At 44.1% G+C, this 22,730-nt stretch overlaps 1 protein-coding gene across 2 annotated transcripts in view; it reads right to left on the bottom strand.

Moving 5' to 3' along the window:
- Window positions 1-575: 575 nt before the first annotated feature.
- Window positions 576-22,730, bottom strand: part of LOC139781458 (uncharacterized) — a 176,323-nt gene continuing 154,168 nt past the window's right edge. Inside the window, exon 4 of one of the 2 annotated variants that reach the window (XR_011720543.1) lies at window positions 576-1,388. Coding sequence is in view for 1 of the 2 variants with exons in the window: in XM_071720316.1 (XP_071576417.1) it covers window positions 1,341-1,388 (48 nt within the window). In the remaining variant the exon portion in view is untranslated. The remainder of the gene's footprint in view (window positions 1,389-22,730) is intronic. The other variant, XM_071720316.1, reaches the window with a different exon arrangement.

Below are 22,730 nucleotides of genomic sequence, written 5' to 3'. Positions count from 1 at the left end.
AAGAAACCACTAAGAATTTAAAGGGTGAAAGCATAGCGTACATATTAGCATATAAGAAAATTAGATTGTAACCTCTCAGGAAAAAGAAATACACGCAGAAATAAATAACGAAAAACTTCGTATTTTTTTTTTCCGCGGGGGAAGGGATGTTGTGAGCGCACAACGTTATAATTATTCATTAGTGTACTTGGCAACACCGAGTTGCCTCTTATAAGTAATCCGACCCTAGCGACTAAAGTCATTTCTGAAATCCACCAAAAAACCTGACAATTGCATCGGACGATCGATCATCCGATGCAAACCGACACCGGAACCAGGAGCGTTCAACTCCGGGACGACCGAAAGCGCTGATGCGAAGGTCAGCGCAAGGCGCTGACAACGAGAGGTCAACGCTATCTCGAGAGCTCCCGAGTTAGCGACAGAATGTCGACTCCGACATTATAAATACCGCCGAATTGTACGATCGGGCGGGCAGTCGCTAATCAACATCTAAGCGTTCACGTGCGTGACAATAACTGTCACATTAATTCGTCAAATTAGTAATCGTTAAGCGACTCAAGTATAACGCGAATATCGGGACTTAATAAGTAACTGGGACAATTGTTAACTTGCTCAAAGGAAATATATTCAGTTAATTCATTTAACACAGTGCGACGAGTTAATTCTTTCTCCGACCCGAAATTTCCGAATCCTGTGCCGACCCTGAGCACCAACTTCCGGTTACGGCACAACAGTGCACATTTCCTCGAAGTTTAATGCAGTATCGCCTACAACGCGTTTAAGTGATTCTTCGCGGATTTTACTGCCGCTTCCCATATACCACCAAAATGGGGGGCATGTGGTGGTATGAAACTCCACTCTATGTTATCCTCCTTTAACGCAGTGTCTACCCTCTCTTGATGATGCTTATTGTAGCAGTTAATAGAATTTCTTTAGCGAGTTGGCTGCCCCTTGGAAATTTGTACCGTTGTCCGAGTGTATGCATGACACCTTACCTCGACGAGCAATGAAGCGTTTGAGAGCATTTAAAAATGCCTCAGTGGATAAGCTACTCAATAACTCAATGTGTACAGCCTTCGTACATAAGCACATAAAAATGGCTATATATGATCTCACTAATTTAGCATTGCGAAGTTGGCCAGATTTTATGTGAATTGGCCCACAATAATCCACACGGCTATGTGCAAATGGCTTTGATGGTGTGACTCTATAGGATGGCAACTCACTCATGATTGTTTCGGACGTACGTGGAGCTGCTTTGAAACAAGTGATGCACTGTCTAATGTGCTCCTTGATGCTATTTCGTGCTGCTAAAGGCCAATACTTGTCTCGCACGGCCGTCAGTGTTGCTTGTGCCCCGGCATGGAGCTGCTTGCGATGCTCGTGCGCTATAACAAAACGCGTGAAGGGATGATGAGCAGGTAGTACGACGGGGTGCTTCTTGTCAGGTGAGATTGCTGAGTTCCGAAGCCGTCCACCTACTCTTATGATATTTCGTTCGTCAATAAATGGAGCTAAACTTAGTAATTTGCTTTTGCGTGGCACACATCCATTTGTTTTTAAGGAGTGCAGATCTTCTTTAAACCCTAATTGCTGAATAATTCTTATAAGACACCGATTAGATTCAAGTAACTCCTGCGTGGTTAAACGACCCGTCATTCTGGCTTCTGGATTGCTTCTAATGTTAGTGATAAATCTAATGCAAAGAGCAATGACTCTAATTAATTTGTTTAAAGATGAAAATCTTGTAAATATTTCATGTTTATCGTCAGTAGTGACCATAGACGCGAGTGCTCGTCTCTGCTCTGGTATTTCTTCTAATAGAGGCGATATATTGATGTTCCAATCTTGAGATTTGTACTGCAACCATGATGGACCGGACCACCACAGCTTTGCGTTACTCAAAGATGTTGGAAGAGATCCTCTTGATACATAGTCAGCTGGATTAAATTCTGTGCTTACGTGATACCATTTAGTCGGTCGGGAGAGCCTGTGAATTTCTCCAACCCTGTTAGCGACAAAAACACTCCACCTTTTGTCGGTTGCCCTTATCAAATGTAACATAATTTCTGAGTCCGTCCAATAGCATACATCCTCTATTTCAAAGCGTACTGCGTTCAATACTTTGTCTGATAATTGCACTAGTAAGACTGCAGCGGACAACTCTAAGCATGGCAATGTAATCGTTTTCAACGGCGCCACTCGAGACTTGGAACATAGCAGCTGTGTTGAATGCTGACCTTGTGGTTTAGTGATTCTGATATACATATATGCACGCTCCATATGCCTTTTCACTTGCTTCAGCGAAGCCGTGAATTTGAATCTTGGAAGCCTGCTTACATAATACATATCTTGGTATGGTGAAGTCGTGAATTATACTTCTGAATCGCTGGATACTTTCTTGGATACGGCTGATAACGCTTTACATTTATGTGTCAAGAAATCAATGAGCTGTTTTAAAGTGGGCATGCCAGTAGATGAAGAACGGTATCCCCGGTGGTCGGGTGCAACCGAGGGAAAGCGGGGGGGGGGCCCGCGCGCACGCGGGGGGAACGCCATAAGAAATGGGCGAGGGGAACGATGGGGGGCATGGGGAGGGGATGGGCGAGGGAGGGTGAGGGGCGGACAGGTGCGAGGGAAAAATTCCCCTGTAACTGGACAAAGGCTTATCGCTGTCCAATCAGATCGCAGTACAAAGACTCGAGGCTGTCCAATCAGATGCGAGTATTTTGTGGGAACACTTGAAAGACGTAAATTCCCTAGGCGGGTGATAGGGAATTTCGCGCCGCAGTGTTGCCACCGGGGTGGGGGGATCGTTGTTCCCGGGCGCTCCGAGGGGGCGCTCGGATCGGCGGTTATCGACCGCGTTATCGGCCGCGAGCGGAAATCCGCCCCGATTCGCGCGTCATTGCGATTAATTTTTTTCGCGCGCGTTCGAACTCGTTCGAGGTCGCTTTTGTCAGTTCCTCCTTTTGTTTTTTTTTCGCAGGATGCGGCGAGCGGATGTCCCCTTCCCGGAAGGGTGTATCCTGTAGGTACATCCTCCGTTGAGGTAACGAACGAGTATAAATTGAACTGGCGCGGCAACGTAAAGCGCATCGGAATGGGATAAGTTAATGTGGTTTTTTTTCTTTTAACGTGGTATAAGCGGCAAGTACGTAGAACTTTGCAAACCGGCGTGGGTGAAAATCAGAAATGCTACATTTCCGAAACCGCTCGTGAAAATCAGCGAACCGCTCGCGAGGAATGGAGATCCGTTCGCGAGGGAGTGGGATCCGCGGCGCGTCGACGTAGCGAGATATTTGATCCGTCGCGAAATCGGAATCGCCGATCTCCGATCGCATCGGAAGTTTCTCAATCGCTATATATTTCGCGAAACAAATCGGCGTCCGCGAAACCGATCTCCGATCCCTGACCCCTCGGAGCGCCCTAGGTGGCTACAGTGCACTTCCAACCCCCTGGCCCACTTCATATGTAGATCGTGAAACAAATCGGCGTCCGCGAAAACCATAAATGCTACATGGGGTGAAGTCACCGTTATTTTTTTGACGCGGTATGCGCCGCGAGGAAGTGAAAAAACTTGAAAACAGTGTGTGCGCGGGAATCAGCGAACTGCTCGAAAGGAGATTGACGAAAGACTTGGATCCGTGTAGCGTCGACGTAACCGGATATGTGATCGGTCGCGAAATCGGAATCGCCGATCGCCGATCGCACCGGACGTTTCTCGAGGCGAACGTGGCGTATCACCTGCGAGGACGGTGCTACAACGTAATATTGGGCGCGAATACCGTAGATCAATTTGAGGGAGCGCGTATAAGAGTTCCACCGGAAAGTGGACCTATGAGTGTCTGTTGCGAGACGGAGGGTATGCGAGATTTGGCGTTTTGCGCTAGCGGTATTTATTTTCTCCTGCAACATTATTGGAGGAGTGGGGTGAAAAGAACATATCTGTGCACTCGCGAATGAACGATCGCCGTTATCCCTCGCCCGAGGAATCTGACGACGAACTGCACTGCTACGAGCCCATGCCCATGTTCTCGTCCAATTCGGACGACGAATCGGCGAGACTCGAAACGTCGTTATCGTCAAACGTATGCGCGTCGGTGGCAAAGGAGGACTCGCGATGGAATCTGGCGACTCATCATCTGCGAAGGGAGATCGGAGCGCGAACTGCGCGAGAGCGATCGTGGATAGAGACGACAATGGCATACTCCGTTAGGGCGAACGATTATATGCGTTACCTGCCGCTCGAGTATTATCTGTATTATGAGACGGTGGATGGAGGAGAGAAGATACGTAGGCTTCACACCTACAGGTCTAGTCGTCTGTTCGATCGAGTGAAATTCAGTGTTCCCGAGGGTGAACCCTTCTGGATAGGATGCAGGAACAGTGCAACGAGTTGCTCGCCGCGGACGTCCGCGACGCGGACGGGTACCGCGCGTGGGGACGACGATGCGACGAGTGTCTCCGGCTCTTGCGGGAGAGTTGTCGAGTCAAACGCTCTGGGGGGCGTGGAAGTACGGGAGCCGTGACCGCTCTGGTGGCTCGAATAGCGCGATTGGAAGGTTCGAGGGAAGACCTGCGTCGACGATTCGAACGCTCCGCAGGTGTCGGTTTGGACGGTGGGGACGGCGGTAGCAGCGTCGGCAGAGGATTTTCGTGGGTCGAGATTGATACGGCGTTCCAAAGTCGCGTACTGACCGGCGCTGTGACGAACTATACGTACATCAAACCCACGCGATTTCTCGAGGATGCGAGGGGCACCGTGCTCGAAAAAGTGCAGGATAATTTGAACAGATACGTGTGTCTGAAGGTCAATGTCATATTCAATGGGGAATTCGTAGCGGACGTTAAGACCGATGTGAAGAGTATCGCTACGCGGAACGAACAGCTCCTCCAAGGGTCCGATCTGGGCGAGTGGTACGAAAAGCACGTGCGCGACGCGATTCTAGCGGCGTTGGACGAATTTCAGGAACGCGACAGCGGATGGGCGTTGTCGCGAATACTCAACCTAACGGTGAACGTGAACAAGTGTAATCCCATGCGCGTGGGATGTTGGATGAAGATACCGCTAGGTATAAAACTTAAACAGGCGGTGGTCAACGTGCTGTCGGAAAACGACACGTGTTTCGCGCGTGCGGTGGTCGCGGCTCTGTATCCCGCCAAGCACAACGCGGAACGATGCGGCTCGTATCCCGATTACGCGATGGTGCTAAATCTCGACGGGATCAAGTTTCCCACAGATCTGAAACAGATCGGAAAGTTCGAACGTCAAAACGACGTATCGATCAACGTATTTACAACTCGGGAAGGAATTGAAAAAAAAAAGATAAGTTCGGACGGGGCGCCGACTGCAACGCGATCGTGCCTCTGCGGTTAACCAACGATAAGAGGGATAGACACGTAAATTTCCTGTATCTGCGCGATACGCTACGCGGCGTCAACAGGGGCCATTTCGCCTGAATAAGGAATCTGTCGCGATTGGTGAATTCGCAATTGACCGCGAAACGGTGCGCGAAGCACGTTTGCGATCGGTAAGTAAAAAAACCTGAGGAATAAGGAAACGACGCGGTGTTATTTTATGTACGCATAGTAATCGCACGCATGTTATTGTACTTCGCAGATGTCTACACTATTTCTATACGCGCAAAAAGTTGGCCGCTCACAGCGTCGACTGCGGCCGAATGAACGACTGCGCCATCGTTCTTCCGAGCGAGGACGATAAGTGGCTGTCGTTCGACAATCACGACAGAAAAGAGAGACTCCCCTTCGTGGTGTACGCGGATCTGGAGTGTCTTCTCGAACAACGGGAGAGGGAGAATGCCAAAGGGGGCGCGAGAACGGAAAGATACGCTTATCAGCGTCACGTACCGTTCAGCCTGGGCTACTATTTGTGCTGCACCTACGACGATACCGTATCTACGTATAGATATCGTCGCGGCGAGGACTGCGTTTCGTGGTTCGTGAACGAGCTTCGCGTTCTCGCACGTCACGCTAAGATTAAATTCTCCACCAATATATCGATGGTAGAACTTACGTAGGACGAGAAACTCGAATTTCAGCGCGCGACGCATTGTCACGTGTGTCGGAAAGCGTTCCAACCGGAGGACAAGCGCATGCGAGATCACTGTCATCTGACCGGACGCTACAGAGGCCCGGCGCATTCTCGTTGCAATCTGAACTACAGAAACGTGTACGTGATTCCCGTGTTCTTCCACAATCTGTCGGGTTACGACGCGCACTTTATTATCGAGAAAATCGCGAACGAATTCGAGGGTGGGGTCGATCTCCTGCCGCTTACGAAGGAAAATTACATATTTTTCTCGAAGACCGTTAAGGAGACGCAAACGGACGGGATGTATAATCGATTCGTGAAGCTTCGATTCGTAGACTCGTACAAATTTTTAGCCGCGAGTATCGAAACCCTGGCGTCCTATCTGGACAAGGACAAGCTGAGAATAACGCGCTCGGAGTACGCGGATTTGAGCACGGAGGATCTCCGTACGAGTACGTCGACAACGCGGACAAACTGCGGGAGACCGAGCTTCCGCCGCGCGAGGTCTTTTACAGCTCCCTGACCGACGAGACCGCGAGCGAGAGCGACTACGAGCACGCGACGAGGGTCTGGCGACGTTTTCGCGTGCGAGATCTCGGCGAGTACAGCGATCTGTATCTCAAGACCGACGTGCTTCTTCTGGCGGATATCTTTGAAAATTTTCGGGACACGTGTTTAGCGAGTTACGGGCTGGATCCCGCGTATTATTATACGTTGCCAGGGTACACGTGGGACGCCATGTTGAGGTACACCGGCGGAATACGCGGCGGCCTCAGTCAATGTTCGCTCAGGTACGCGCGAACCAACAACAGGCACGTACCGACGTACGACTCGTCCCAGCCCACTACGTATCTAATGTATTACGACGTGAACAATCTGTACGGTTGGGCTATGGGCAAATCGCTGCCGTACGCGAATTTCCAGTGGCTCGACGACCCTGAGAATTTCGACGTGACGGCCGTGCCGACGGACAGCGACGTCGGTTACATTCTGGAGGTGGATCTCGAGTATCCGCCGGAACTGCACGACGCCCACGCGGACCTGCCGCTGTGCCCGACGCGCGATAAACCGCCCGGTAAGCGGCAGGAAAAACTGCTTGCTACTCTCTACGACAAATCGCGCTACGTGACGCACTATCGAAACCTGCAGCAATGTCTGCGACTCGGTTTGCGTCTGACGCGCGTTCGTCGAGTGCTGCGATTCGCCCAGTCACCGTGGCTTCGCGGCTACATCGAGCTGAACACGACGTTCAGGACGCGCGCGAGCAACGAGTTCGAACGGAACATGTACAAACTGATGAACAATGCCGTCTTCGGCAAAACGATGGAGAACGTGCGCGATCACGTGGACGTGCGTCTCGTGACGCGATGGGACGGGAGGTACGGCGCGGAAGCGTTGATCGGCAGGCCGAACTTTCACAGCAGAAGCGTCTTTTCGGAGAATCTGGTCGCGATCGAGCTGCGGAAGCTCGAGGTAAAATTCAACAAGCCGGTCTACGTGGGTATGTGTATTCTCGAGATATCCAAGACGCGTCTCTACGAGTTTCACTACGACTACATGGCGCCGCTCTATCGCGACCGGTGTCGAATTCTTTACACGGATACCGATAGTCTGATCTATTTGCTGGAGTGCGAAAACGCGTACGAGCGTATGAGACGCGACATAGACAGGTTCGACACGAGCGATTACGCGGAGAATAACGCGCACAGTATGCCGCGCGTCAACAAGAAGGTGCCCGGTTTGATGAAAGACGAGAACAACGGCGCGATCATGACGGAGTTCGTGGGCCTCAGGGCGAAGATGTACACTTACAGGGTACTCGGACACGACGACACCAAGAGAATAAAGGGCGTTAAAAGAAACGTAGTCGCTATGAGGATCACGTTCGAGGATTACGTGGCGTGCCTGCGGGACGCGCGCGAGATGAGGACGCGCCAGTCGTGCATACGCTCGACGTTGCACGAGGTTTACACCGTGTCGGAGCAAAAACTAGCTCTCAGTCCGCACGACGATAAGCGATACGTGACGTTGGACAGCGAGGAAACGCTTCCGTGGGGACATTACGGAATACCGTTGTAAAAAAGAAACAATATTATACGCTTTCTAAAATTGTTTTATCGTAGAAAAATCAATAGTACGTAAGAAACAAACCAATGAATGTGTAAACTTTTTATTAACAATAAAGTACACGTTGCGCGTGTCTACGAATGTCTAAGTATTTCTGTTACAATACAGACGCCTTATCTATCCAGGAATTGTGCGAACTGTCCATCCCCAGCCACTTCACGTACGCTCGATTGCCGCGCTTACGCAGGACTTTTTCCACGAGATAGACGTCGGGATTGGAGACGCGCAGCAACTCGTGTTCGTAGAATCCTCCGGCTATCGCTTCTCCGCGAACGTCTTTCAGCAGATACGTAACGGGATTGGTCCTTTGTACTTTGGCTACGCGAAATATCTCGGTGGTCCAGTTGGGAGTGTAGCCCTTTTCTAAGATCGTTTTGAATTTGCTCACGCGCACCGGATCGTCGACTCGAAATCTCGCCGGCGCGCCGACGTGAACGCGGATTTCGAAAGCGACAAGTTCGCCGTGTTGTACGAGATGTACGCGAAATTTCGAGGAGCGTACTACGGGGACAGTCGCGACGACGCGCTCTTCTCCCCGCTCGAATTCGCGCGGGTAGCGCCGCTCGTGGTGATCGATTGTTCCCGCCAAAACGAAGCTCACATGTTGTCGTGTCTGCGATCCAACCTCGTCGAAGGAACCCGTCCCCCCTCGCCGATATCGATCGGAGACCTGACGCTGCGATTCGGATTGATCAACAACCTGTCGATCTTGCGTATGGAGCTACCCAACGCGGCTTGTCTGGCAATGTCGCTTTGTTTCATACCGCGCTTTGTTTCAAATCCTGAACGTCACGACGCACGTTTACAAATATATATATTTATACACACAAAAAATGTAAACGCGTATCGACGTATGTATATATATTTTTTATTTTTTCAAAAATAAAAACTACCGCTCGTACGCGGATATCTCATATATGTGTTCTCTCTCTTTCTTTACCGTACCTATCTCGATACGATCCGGCGCTCCCTAGTCCCCCGACTCCGCTTACTCCGCGATCGCCGCGATTGCGTCATCTACGATGCGTAGGGAAGGATCGAAACAACTTTCGAACCGAGACAAACAAGAACGAAGAACAATTATCGGGACCCGCGAAAAGAACGACCTTGAACACGTTCGAACGTGTTTTCGCGCGCTCACTAACCCCACCGCGCGGGGGCGTCGAGAAGAGCGACCTTGAACAAGTTCGAACGAGTTTGGACGCGTTCGAACGCGCGCGAAAAAAATTAATTGCGATGACGCGCGAATCGGGGCGGATTTCCGCTCGCGACCGATAACGCGGTCAATAACCGCCGATCCGAGCGCCCCCTCGGAGCGCCCAGGAACGACGATCCCCCCACCCCGGCGGCAACACTGCGGCGCGAAATTCCCTATCACCCGCCTAGGGAATTTACGTCTTTCAGGTGTTCCCACAAAATACTCGCATCTGATTGGACAGCCTCGAGTCTTTGTACTGCGATCTGATTGGACAGCGATAAGCCTTTGTCCAGTTACAGGGGAATTTTCCCCTCGCACCTGTCCGCCCCTCACCCCCCCTCGCTCATCACCTCCCCATGCCACCCCCCTCGTCCCCCTCGCCCATCTCTTATGGCGTTCCCCCCCGCGTGCGCGCGGCCCCCCCCCCCGCTTCCCCGGGGTTGCACCCGACCACCGGAGATACCGTTCTTCATCTACTCATGCCATCTGCTCGAACATCATCCTCCCACTCTCTTACAATGCTTGAATCTAACTTAGTGATAATCAAGTGAATGATAAAGTCGTCCCAATGCTCAGTGGGCCTACCTAAGCTTTTTAACGAACGCAAATGCCGTAATACGTCGTCAATTAACTTTCTTTATGCTATGCTATTACCCTTTGTAACTGCAGGTAAATCATATAACGGTCTTATGTGTTCTCAAGCTATCATGAGCTTGATGTCGTAACCCCAGATAGCCAAGCGTGAAATAGCATATTGGGCAAACTAATGTATTGATGTGTTGTTATATATTTGCTGTAAATTTGCTGACATCGAAATAGAACACGTTACAAATACAGGTACATGACTGCTTATACATGCAATCAGTTGATCCAATTTCAAGAGCAAACTGTCCGCAATACTAGTACGTTATGTTGTTTGCAACATGTCAGCAACATGACAGCAATGTATGATTCGTCGTTCCATCTTGAGCATCATGATGCAAACATGATGGCAACAACACATATATAATGATTTCCATCCGTTATTGCGTATATGTCTTCAAGCTATGAAGTTTTTTAATTGTAAGTCGTTGCTAACATAGTGTTGACAATATGAAATTGTCATACGTTTCTAAGGAATGCGCAAATGTCGAATCCGATAGATGGCATCCGTTAGGATCTGTTTCTCGTATTTAAAATATGACGAACGATAGTATTGTTGCGCCCGTGCCGAGACATCCGTACTTGTGGGCTGAAATTGGCTCCGCTCCGCAGAAGCTTCAAGCCGAAGCGCGTCCCTTGACAACGGGGACGCATGGAATTATTGATTTATTACCGCCTGTCAGATTGATCTGGTGACTCGTATCGTTCCGACCGGTTTCCCAGAACTCTTTCTTGTATTCCGTTCTGAGCCTGAATAAACCCGAGTTCTTATTTTTATAACGAGAGTGGTTATTTCTGCGATCCCGGGAGTACGCGGACGCGTTCGCAAGTGCGCGCGACTCGAAGAGCGAACGGAGCGTGACAGTATATATGAATGATATATAAATGACGGAACTTGTATCAGTTGTATCGTGGAGTCCACTTTTATAATAAAGTGTGGCACACTTTTAGATTAATGTAACCTTATATTAATGGTACCTTTATTTTTGAAGACTGATAATAATTAAATAAACACAAAACATAAAATGTATATATTTTATAACAAATCTGGTTTCTTAATTAATTATAATTTTTTATATAAATTTGATTTTTACAATCCTCTTATTAAAACGTCATTAAAAGGCCAAAAAAGTCATACAAGTAACGTTTTTAACGTCTTGAAATGTCGTCATTGGTCTGTGACTTATTCCTGTCATTTTTAAGTCATTATTACATGATTATAAAAGGATAATTGGCGTAACGATTGACCATAAACTGACGTGGAAATCACGTGACGCTGCTGCCTGGGAAGTTGCCCTCAAATTGCATTGAATATGCTGTTAAACGTGGACGACAACAAGTTGTCGCCAAGTTGCTGTCACAACTCAACTCTTCACGGATAACAAATTCGTGTCAACATGTTGCTCTCAATTTGCCGTGAATAGAATTATAATTCATGAGAGTTCAACCCGACAGACATAATGCTGTCTCACCTTGTCCCTAGTTTGTCAAAATTAGTTGCATCAACAATTGTTGGCAACATGACAGCAAACTCACAGCATTTGGCTATCTGGGACGTTGCTTTAGTAAATCTAATGCTTCTTGGTAATTATTAGAAGTGCCCAGATAGCCAAGCGTGATAGAGCATATTAAGCAAACTAATGCATTGCATGTGTTTTCATATATTTGCTGTAAATTTGCTGACATCGAAATAGAACACGTTACAAATACAGCTACATGACTGCTTATACATGCAATCAGTTGACGCAATTTCAAGAGCAAACGGTCCGCAATATTGGTACGTTATGTTGTCTGCAACATGTCAGCAACATGACAGCAATGAATGATTCATCGTTCCATCTTGAGCATCATGATGCAAACGTGACGACAACAACACATATATAATGATTTCCATCCGTTATTGTGTATATGTCATCAAGATATGAAGTTTTTTAATTGTATCTCGTTGCTAACGAAGTGTTGACAATATGAAATTGTCACAAATCCCTCACAAATTGATGCTGTCATGTTGCAATCAATTTGCTGTTAATAGAAATATAATTTATATGAGTTCAACCCGACAAGCATAATGCTGTCTCACCTTGTCCCGAGTTTGTCAAAATTAGTTGCATTAACGACAAGCTACTTGTTGGCAACATGGCAGCAAACTCACAGCATTTAAATTGGCTATCTGGGTGATTTCCAGCGATTTAATGCGGCGTGCGCCGCATCACCTTCCAATGAGGAAATTAAATAGTGGAATCTTTGTATGTTTGTTAGCTTCGGATTAAGATGAATCATTGACTCGAATGTATTGTAAAAAGGATACCAATCCTCGTAACTACCGGTAAACTTTGGTATTGAAATCTTCGGTAAATGCATCTGACTGACATCGCGAACATAACCTTTATTTCCATTAGCATTCGCGGTCTCGATCTGCGTAGGCGCTAATAAACGTTCGATTTTGCTAGCGATACTGAAATAACTCTCTTCGAAATTTATGCATTCTTCTTTTTGCTCGGCCTGGAGATCGGCTTTTTTGATACCATCTAAATCCTCCGCTAATTCTAACAACTCGTCAATTTGCGCTTGGATATCGTTGAATTGATTCCAATATTCAGCGAATTGTGGTTTCCGCTGTTTTACGTACGCGTTATCCACTTCTTGTCGATCTATAGCATCAATCGCGTTTCGAGTACGCGTGCATTGTGCTTTTACGGATGCTCGCTTTGCTTTAAGAGCCTTTAATGCCTGCATCGACATTATTACGAATGATATCGCACAAGGAATGAAGGGAGAGGAAAGATGGAGACTCACCTCGTTGCGCTGTAATGCGCTGCAATGCGCTCGCTTTCGTGGTTATACTGTGATTATGCTTTGATTATACTTTGCCCTTGTCGTTGATGCCTTTACGTGAGACTTATCCGGCTCGAAGGACCATGTTCATGATATTGATTGACTCACTTTTTTGGAAATAATACGTCGTTTATTGCTCGTGATGCTTCGTACAATTTTTGCGTAACAATGTTAACTGCTCGGCGTTCAACGGACAAGAGAGCGTGAATAAACGCGTGGCTCGTCTCTACGCGGCGAGACTTCTCTGTTGGTGGTGCCATCATGGTTGAAGTATACAAGGTGAAGCAATCCGGTGGATGCGCAGTCGTTCAAAAGTAGAAAGGAGCAGTCAACCAATCAGAAGTGCCCCAATCACACAGATTTCAATATGGCAGACACAGATTGTAATTATAAGCAGTGAATGATAGTGATAGGTGAATAGTACATTGCGCAAATGATTAAAAATGCCGAGCTGCTTTGTCAAAAATTGCAAAAATCGGACGAATGTCCTTTTTATGAAAAAAATAAAATTTTACTCATTTCCTAAAGATCCTGAGTTAAGAATAAAGTGGTTGGAGGCTTGCCAGAGAGATAAAGATTGTAAGATGAAATGTGGTATGTAATAAAATTACAGTTTTAACCTGTACTATATCTCGTTACGTAAATGTTGTAATGCTATATTTTTTATATAAATTACTTTTAGAAAGAGTATGTGAAGTACATTTTTCATCGGATTGTTTTGAGGAACAAATGAAGAAAGGAATTGTGCGAAAACTAAAACGTAAACTGAAGGCAGGAAAGAATGCATACAAATGAAACCAATAACACTGACAATGCAGGACCTCCAGAGAAATCAGTTCGATAAGAATGAAAAATCTCTCAGGGCGGAGTCCGATTTGATACGCTCCCATCCATATTGTATCCAAAAAATAAGTGAATATTATAGATATAATACATTTATAGATATAGATATATAATATTCTTTTATTTTATAGATGCATTACAGATTGTAGTAGGTTTAAATGAAATTATATCCTTATACATTTTATAACTTTAAAGAAAATTAAGTTATTTCTATTTTTTTTATTAACAGACGTTACTATAAGTAATTCTTTTATCAACTTGTAATTTGATTTTTTTTATCGACTTTAATTTCTATTTCTCACATTGATATAGTTTTTTTCCTTTGATCGATAGTAAAAGATGAAGTTGATAAAGGAAATAAACCCTATATCAATGAGATGCATTTATTTTATGAAAAGTTTATTATTTTCAATTGTATTTTGTTGTTTTTGATATATACATTTATTAATACAATTGTTTTAATCTGGCAAAACTGTGTTTTTATTTTATTGAAGTTATTTTATTTTGAATTTCCACCTTTTTGTGTGGGGCAGTTCTGATTGGTTCTCTGCCCATAATACCGCCATTATGCGCGTTGCTTCACCTTGTATACTTCCACCATGGGTGGTCCCATCAACTAATACCGGCGGTGCCGATCCTTCTCAGGAGTGCCGCTAATATGGCACAAAATAGTTTTGGTGGGAACGACAATCAATCCCAAACACCTATATTTTAGCCCATGTCTTTTCGCACTCTCATTCGCTTGCCCCCGCCTCTCTCCATTCTATCGCCTCTACCTGCCTATCTCTCTTTCCTGTCGCATGGACTTCCGTTTCCGTTTACAATATCCTAACTCTCTCACACACACTCTCCCCTACCCCTCCACTCTCTCTCTCTTTCCCCTTCCCTACATCTCCTTTCTTCCTCCACCTCCCTCATCTATTCCTCTCCCTCTCCATCCTTCCCCAAAATCCTCTCATATGCTGCCTGCCAACTTCCTGTATCCCTACACTTCTCCCAAACATGTTCCCATGTCTCCGTCTCCCCACCACATAGCCTGCACAATCTTTCACTCTCTTCCTGCCAATACTTTCTCTCCCTCATTTCGTTACCTAATCTAAATCGTATTACTCTTCTCCATCTGCTCTCCCCCCAACTGGAATGAAATATTATGCATCGGAATAATAGGGCCTACAAATGAGTGTTTCTCGTACTCCTGTAACAGAGATTATGGATTTGACTTTGAAGTCATATAGTCGTAACTAATTATATGCTTTATACGTCTTTTTTATATTTTGAAATAACCTAAACTCTCTTCCTTTCTCATCAGGACTTGGGTCCTGCAATGGTAGAGTTAGAGCCTTCGCACAAAACTTTCGTATGGTAACGTAACGTAGATCAACGCACAAGAAACGTATTGACGTATAACGCTGTAACCGATACGTTTCTTGTGCGTTGACGTTTTGTTACACTACGTTACCATACGAAAGTCTTGTGCAAAGGCTCTTACCTAAAGCTCGTATCAGACTATTGGATTGAAATTTGACCAATCAGAGCAAAGTTCACTAAACCTGAGATCAGTTTTCTTTATTCTGATTGATTAAATTTCAATCCAATCTCAATTCCAATCCGTAGTCTGATACGGGCTTTAGGCTATGTGTATATGGGGCATTCCACGCTAATTCGCGAATGGTCAAACCTCGACCATTTTATTTTTAATGGCAGCTCGTTTTTTAACAGGTCTTTACGAATACTATACTCATCTAAGAGCATTTCTATAATAAATGTAGCGTTTCTGAAATAGAGCCTGCGCAAAATGAGGACTGCAAGATTTCCAATAAATTTTTTCGTCTATTAGAGAACGTCTAAGAAAAAAATTTATTGAACAATAAAATACGCTATTTTGATTATATTAAAAAAAAAATTACTCAAAATTTTTATAATAATATTGTTAAACAAATAGAGTAGAAGAACACAAAAAAATTTGAATATTTAAAAAACCCTATTTTTTATTTTTTTGAAATTTATAGGAAATATTCTGGGGAGTATTAGAAAAATTTTAAGACAGGTCCGAAGTTGCACAGAAAATTTGGGGATTTTTTATAGATTTTTTTTGTACGGCAGACAGAAGTACCGTGGCTTTGCACGGACTTGCGCGCGGCCCCGAGCGGACTCGAGCTCCAACACAGTATGACCAGTAGGTAAGTCAACTTGACCAATTATTCTGCTTTGCGTAGATCCGTACTGCGTATCGACATTGTTGGGCGCGCCAATCAGAGGATTTTTGTATGTGTAATAGTGTAAAGTCGGTGTGACGCCACAGTAAATTTTCGTACGTTTTAGGTTAAATATTAAAAAACTTTGTAAAATCAGTGAAGAAATGATTTTGTACGCCTATTTATACCTATAGGCCTTTTCTAATAAGAGTGTGAATAAAACCGGGACCACACAGTGCGCCCAACAACATGTCGATGCGTAGTACGGATCGGCGCACAGCAAAATAATTGGTCAAGTTGACTTACTGGATATACCGTGTTGAAGCTCAAGTCCGCTCGAGGCCGCGCGCAAGTCCGTGCGAAGCCTCGGTACCTCTGTTTGCCTTACAAAAAAATCTATAAAAAGTTCCCAAATTTTCTGCTCAACTTCAGACCGGTCTTAAAATTTTTCTAATACTTCCCAGAATATTTCCTATAAATTTAAAAAAAAAAAATGGGGTTTTCGAGATATTCAATTTTTTTGTGTTTTTTTTTATTCTATTTATTTAACAATATCTATTATTATAAAAATTTTTAATAATTTTTTTTTAAATATGATCAAAATAGCGTATTTTATGTTCAATAAATTCTTTTCTTAGACGTTGCCTAATAGGCAAAAAAATTCATTGAAAATCTTGCAGTCCTTATTTTGCGTAGGCTCTATTTCGGAAAATCTACATTTATTATAGAAACGCTCTTACATGGGTATAGTACTCGTAAAGACCTGCTAAAAAACGAGCCACCATCAAAAATAAAAAGGTCGAGATTTGACCCCTCGCGAATTGGCGTGGAATGCTCTATATATGGATATGTATATTTGGGGCATTCCATGCCTAATCACCGAGAATTTTCTTCGACCATTTTTGATTTGGCAGAAATTTTTTTGTTTTTATACTAAATGAAAGTAGCTTCCATGATTTTTTTTAGATTTTTATCACTACCTATACTTGAGTTATAGATTTTTTTAAAAAAATGCAGTTTAAAATTTCAAATGCCTGTAACTTTAAGAAGAAAAAAGATATTGTAAAAAAAGAGGTAATTTTTTTTTTCGTTTTTTACTGTACTTTTCAAAGAAAATAACGAAAAAATTTTTAATGGACAATACGACTGTTTTTTTTGGGATTTAGGATTTAAGTAAAAAATATTTTTTTTTCTTAATGCGACCGTTTTGATTTTTTTAATGTTATTATATTATGTGGAGTAGGGCGTTTGGTATGTAGAATAACTTCCACAGTACTTGAGGTTATGCACAGTTATTAAACTGTGGCATCCAATACCGAATCAAGAAGAGGGAACTCAATAGACATAAGATACCACTCTGTACAAGAAGCAGCCAGAAAGGGGGAGATACGACTGAAGTATATTAAGAGCCAAGACAACATCTTCGACATACTGACGAAGCCACTTGGGGCAACAGCCTTCGACAACATCAGAAGGAAGCTTGGAGTCGTAGACCTGTCAGAAACCGAAATTTGAGGGGGAGTGTGAAAATACACAAATCTCTATTTTTGTTTTGCAAATTTCTGTTTATTTCTATCTTATTATATAACGTAAAATCACTAGTAACTTTCAGTTTCATTTTTAGTTTCTTTTAGAGGACGCGTCGGCTCTACGCATGCGCACTTTCTTCTTCACCTTCGTTTCCGCTCATGTACCGCGCTTTTCTTGAGAACTAACTTTACTGTTATATTGTTCTGACCGTGGGCCGGCCGTCCTGCCGTGTATTGTAAAAGTCGATTACTATAATATAGTAATTACTATTGTAAAAGTCGATTACTATAATTATAGTAATCGACTTTTACAATACACGGCAGGACGGCCGGCCCACGGTCAGAACAATATGGCAGTAAAGTTAGTTCTCAAGAAAAGCGCGGTACATGAGCGGAAACGAAGGTAAAGAAGAAAGTGCGCATGCGTAGAGCCGACGCGTCTTCTAAAAGAAACTAAAAATGAAACTGAAAGTTACTAGTGATTTTACGTTATATAATAAGATAGAAATAAACAGAAATTTGCAAAACAAAAATAGAGATTTGTGTATTTTCACACTCCCCCTCAAATTTCGGTTTCTGACAGGTCTACGACTCCAAGCTTCCTTCTGATGTTGTCGAAGGCTGTTGCCCCAAGTGGCTTCGTCAGTATGTCGAAGATGTTGTCTTGGCTCTTAATATACTTCAGTCGTATCTCCCCCTTTCTGGCTGCTTCTCGTACAGAGTGGTATCTTATGTCTATTGACTTCCCTCTTCTTGATTCGGTATTGGATGCCACAGCAATAGCAGATTGATTGTCCTCGTACATATCATAGCTTTTTACATCTAGGTTAAAAAATCTGCATAAGGCTTGAATATAACGTCCCTCTCTGATTGCTTCGCTTAATGCAATATATTCCGCCTCGCATGATGACAGTGCGACGACAGATTTCTTGCAGCTTCTCCACTGGAAAATTTTTCCACAGACCATGAAACAGTAGCCTGTAGTACTTTTTCTGTCTTCTATATCCTCTCCCCATGATGCATCAGCGTATCCATATAGATCTTCATTTTCGTCTTTAGCGAATAGTAGTCCGTAGTTTAAGGTTCCACTGAGGTATCTAATGATCCGCTTCACTCCAGCATAATGTTCTTCAGTAGGGTTGTTTTGAAATCTGCTTAGGTAGTTTACTCCGTATGTGATGTCCGGTCGGGTATGTTGACTTATATATAACAGACTTCCAATAAGCTTCCTGTATTTAGTCTTAAATGCTTCATTCGTTGAGGGGTTATCGGGTGAGTTGACATATTTTGTGTTCGATTCCATCGGGGTGCTTCTTGGTTTTGCCATCTCTAGTCCGCTGAATTTCAGAAGTTTCTCTATGTGACTTCTTTGAAAAATAGTAATGTAGTCTTCCATTTGGTTAATTTCCATCCCAATGAATCGTTTGACCTCGGGTATCTCTTTCGTTTTATAGCGTTGCTTGATTTTAAGTTTAAATTCTTTGATATCTGCTTCTGTCGTAGAGGCTATTAATATATCATCTACGTAGTTCAATACGTAAGTGGTGTCTTCACTACCTGGCTCGTTTCTTTGATATAGACATGTATCCACTTCTGAGTTTATAAATCCGTTTTTCTTCATGAATGATTCGAATTCTTCAATCCATGGTTGTGACGCTTGTCTAAGTCCATAGATCGCTTTTGTTAGCTTGCAGAGTTTCCCTTCATTTGGAAATCCTTCCGGTACTATCATGTAGATTTCTTCACTTAGGTAGCTGTTTAGATATGCAGCTTTAACGTCAAGTTGCTCCAGTTTGATCCTCTTGCAACTAATCTAGCTTTCTTGCTCGTTTTTCCGTCTGGATCTGTTTTTGTCTTGAATTTCCATACAGCATCTATGTGTGGTTGGCCGTTGTCTTCTACGGGTTCCCATGTCTGGTTCTCCAGTATATTATTTATTTCGTCGTTGATTGCGTCTTCCCATCCGTTTCTTAGTGCTTTATCATACGTCAGGTCTTCCTCGTTCAGCTCTTCAATTTCTGTCAGGTGTGCCCGGTAGTCTCCATATCTTACCGGTGGTGCTCGATTTCAAGGTGGTAGTATTCTTCTCGCGCTTCCGGTTTCTTCTATTTCATCCGGCTTATTCTTTTTTTCCGCATTACTCTCATTGCAATTTTCCTTCTCTTTTGAGCTTGTCTCTTCATAGTTGTCATCGTCCGTGTGGTTTTCATTTTCCTCGTCGAGTTTAAGTTCTATTCCTATCTTCTGCGTGCGTTCTTCTTCATCGGACTCTATGAATTTAACATCTGATCTTGTGTATACCTTTCGATTCGAAGGGTCGAAGACTTTGTATCCGGTGTTTGTCATTCCGATGAATATCATCCTCTTAGTCTTGTTGTCGAATCGATTTCTGAACTGCTTTTCAATGAGACTGTATGCTTCGCATCCAAAGATCTTTATCTTCTCGTAGTTTACTTCAATTTCAGCTCTCGTTGCTGGAACTTCGTTATTTATGGCCTTACTCGGTATGCGATTCAGAATGTATGCAGTGTACATAATATGGCCACAGGTATTTTTCTACGTTTTTGTCGATTATCATGGCTCTAGCCATCTCAGTTATTGTTCTGTTAGCGCGCTCAGCTACACAGCTACACAGCGCATGTGTGTATGGCGGTGCTATCTCGAACTCAGCATCTTTGAATATCTTCCTTAGCGTATCGTTCACGAATTCTGTGCCTGCCTCGCATCGTATTGCCTTGATGTGTCTTCTAAACTTGCTCTCGTATCTATGTTTAAATTCTTTTAACTTCTCGGATGTTTCGCTTTTATTCCGGATTGGATATGCAGCGATGAAGTGTGAGTAGTCGTCCACAATTGTGAGAAAGTATTTCTCTCCGTTTATGCCTATTGGGCTGATAGATCCACAGAGATCAACATGAATCTTGTCGAATATCTGTTTCGTTCTTGGCCTCATTCCTGAGTGGGGTTGCTTGCTCATCTTTGCTTCAATGCATGTTCTGCATACGCCGTCTGGTTTTACTGCACACGAGTGTTCTAGGCGCCGGTGCCATATCGCTGGGTCGCCAGTTAGCGCTATATTTGCCCAATCGTTCGTTGATGTATACGTCTTTTTAAATGTGATATTATATAGGTTGCTTCTGGGTTGCGTTTGCACGATCAGCTCTTTTCCTCTGTATGTATGTCCGGATCCGTTTCTAAATTCGACTTGGAATCCCTTAGTTTCTACTCGTTTAATGGACAGAAGATTGCATTTTAATTGGGTAGCGCATAATACATCGGTTAATTGAATGATTCTACCTTTGTAATCCAGATTTATATTGGCTATCTCAGTTACCGTAATTGCCTAATCTGCTTTTGCCACCGTAACTTCGATCGGTTTCTTTAGTTTTCTCCGGTTGTACGTAAGCTCGAACAGTTCCTTCTTAATCATGTGGTGACTCGCGCCCGAATCTAATATAAAGTTTATACCTCTATTATCTGCGTTACCGTACGCTGTATCCGCTTGCGAGCAGAATGTGACGACATCTTCTTCTCGAGTTGTCTCGGCCGTTCGCGCTTTGCCGCTTGAGTTTTCCCTGTCGTTTTATCGTGAATGATTGAACTTATCTCTCTGTCTTGACTGTCCATCACGTGTTGTTCCCGGTGATTGCTTTCCCGTCGCACGCCTTTCGTTGTACTCGGAGGGTTGTCGATTGCCATGTCTTCTGTTGTCGTTTCCTTGCTTGTAGCGACAGTTTCGTTTGATGTGCCCTTGCTTACCGCAGTTAAAGCAGGTTAGGAATGCCACGTCTCGTCCGTGACTTGATGCTTGTCCTTTCTTTAGTTTCATTTCTTCGTCCAAAAGACGGTTTTTGACGAACTCGGCTGAAATAGTATCGTCCTTGGCTGCCATAGTTTCGATCGCCGTGATTACATTGTTGAATTCTGCTGGCATCGACATTAAGAGTTAAGTGATTTTCTCTTCCTCACTTATCACAAGGCCTCCGGTCTCCATTCGCTCTACGCAGCTGCCAAATTTTACCATGAATGTCGAGAGGTTATCACGCATCTCATATTTTAGAGATTGAAACTCACATTGCGCGTTATAGCCTTCCTAGAACGCCCGTTCTCTCGAGACGATCTTTCAATATCTGTATAGCTTGCTTGCACGTCTTACCTTTTATTAGTCGCAAGTATTCGTCACTGACCGTTTGTATGATGATTGCCATAACAAGCTTATCATTTTTCTCGAATGTACTGCGTTCCGCCGCTTGTAGTGCCGTGTTGTCGCTCGTTAGAACCTCACTTATCTGTTTTCCGGCGAACAGTTCCTCGATACGGATATACCAGCTCTCGAAGTTTCTCGAGGTTAGCTTTTCTATTGGAACTTGCATCCTGAGTAACTCTTCTGGGCCCATAACCTGTTATTATATTATGTGGAGTAGGGCGTTTGGTATTGTTGCGCCCGAGCCGAGACGCCCGGTAGAAGCCCGGAAGGCAGCCGCGAAGCGCTGCCTGACGACGTGCCTGACGACGTGCCTGACGACGTGCCCTTTTTGTTTATTTACGTTCGTCGCCATTCAGATTCTTCGCCGAGCCTCGAAACCGTACAGACGTGTTTACGAGCTATCTTATATTGTTACATTTCTGCATTAAACGAGTTCTTTTCTAACTGGGAGTTTTTATTCCCGGTGACGGGATTGCGCGCCGCGTTCGCGAGTGTGTGCGTGTGTGTGTGTGCAGCGAAGGCGCGGACGAGCGCAACAGTATGTAGAATAACTTCCACGGTACTTGAGGATATGCACAGTTTAATATAGCAATCGACTTTTACAATACACGGCAGGACGGCCGGCCCACGGTCAGAACAATATGGCAGTAAAGTTAGTTCTCAAGAAAAGCGCGGTACATGAGCGGAAACGAAGGTAAAGAAAAAAGTGCGCATGCGTAGAGCCGACGCGTCCTCTAAAAGAAACTAAAAATGAAACTGAAAGTTACTAGTGATTTTACGTTATATGATAAGATAGAAATAAACAGAAATTTGCAAAACAAAAATAGAGATTTGTGTATTTTCACATTTCAAAAAAATCTAACAAATTCTAGACTTAGTTTCGAAATTTTTAAGCCATTGATGAAGATGGGATTTCAATAACTTCGATTTTTTAAGCGACTTTTTCTTCATTTTTTTCGAAAATAATTTTTTTTAAATAAGATAGACTCTACCGATGACTATCAAAAAATTTGATAAATTTATAGACAGCAATCCTGAAATTTCGATCTATAGATAAAAAGAAAATTCAAATATTTTCTATTTTTTAATTGCATTTTTA

The sequence above is a fragment of the Temnothorax nylanderi genome, unplaced genomic scaffold (genome assembly GCF_030848795.1).
Source record: "Temnothorax nylanderi isolate EJ_2023f unplaced genomic scaffold, tnyl_v1.0 TNYL_tig0339_pilon, whole genome shotgun sequence".
Taxonomy (NCBI): Eukaryota; Metazoa; Arthropoda; class Insecta; order Hymenoptera; family Formicidae; genus Temnothorax; species Temnothorax nylanderi.
This window is presented reverse-complemented; position numbering and strand designations above follow the sequence as displayed.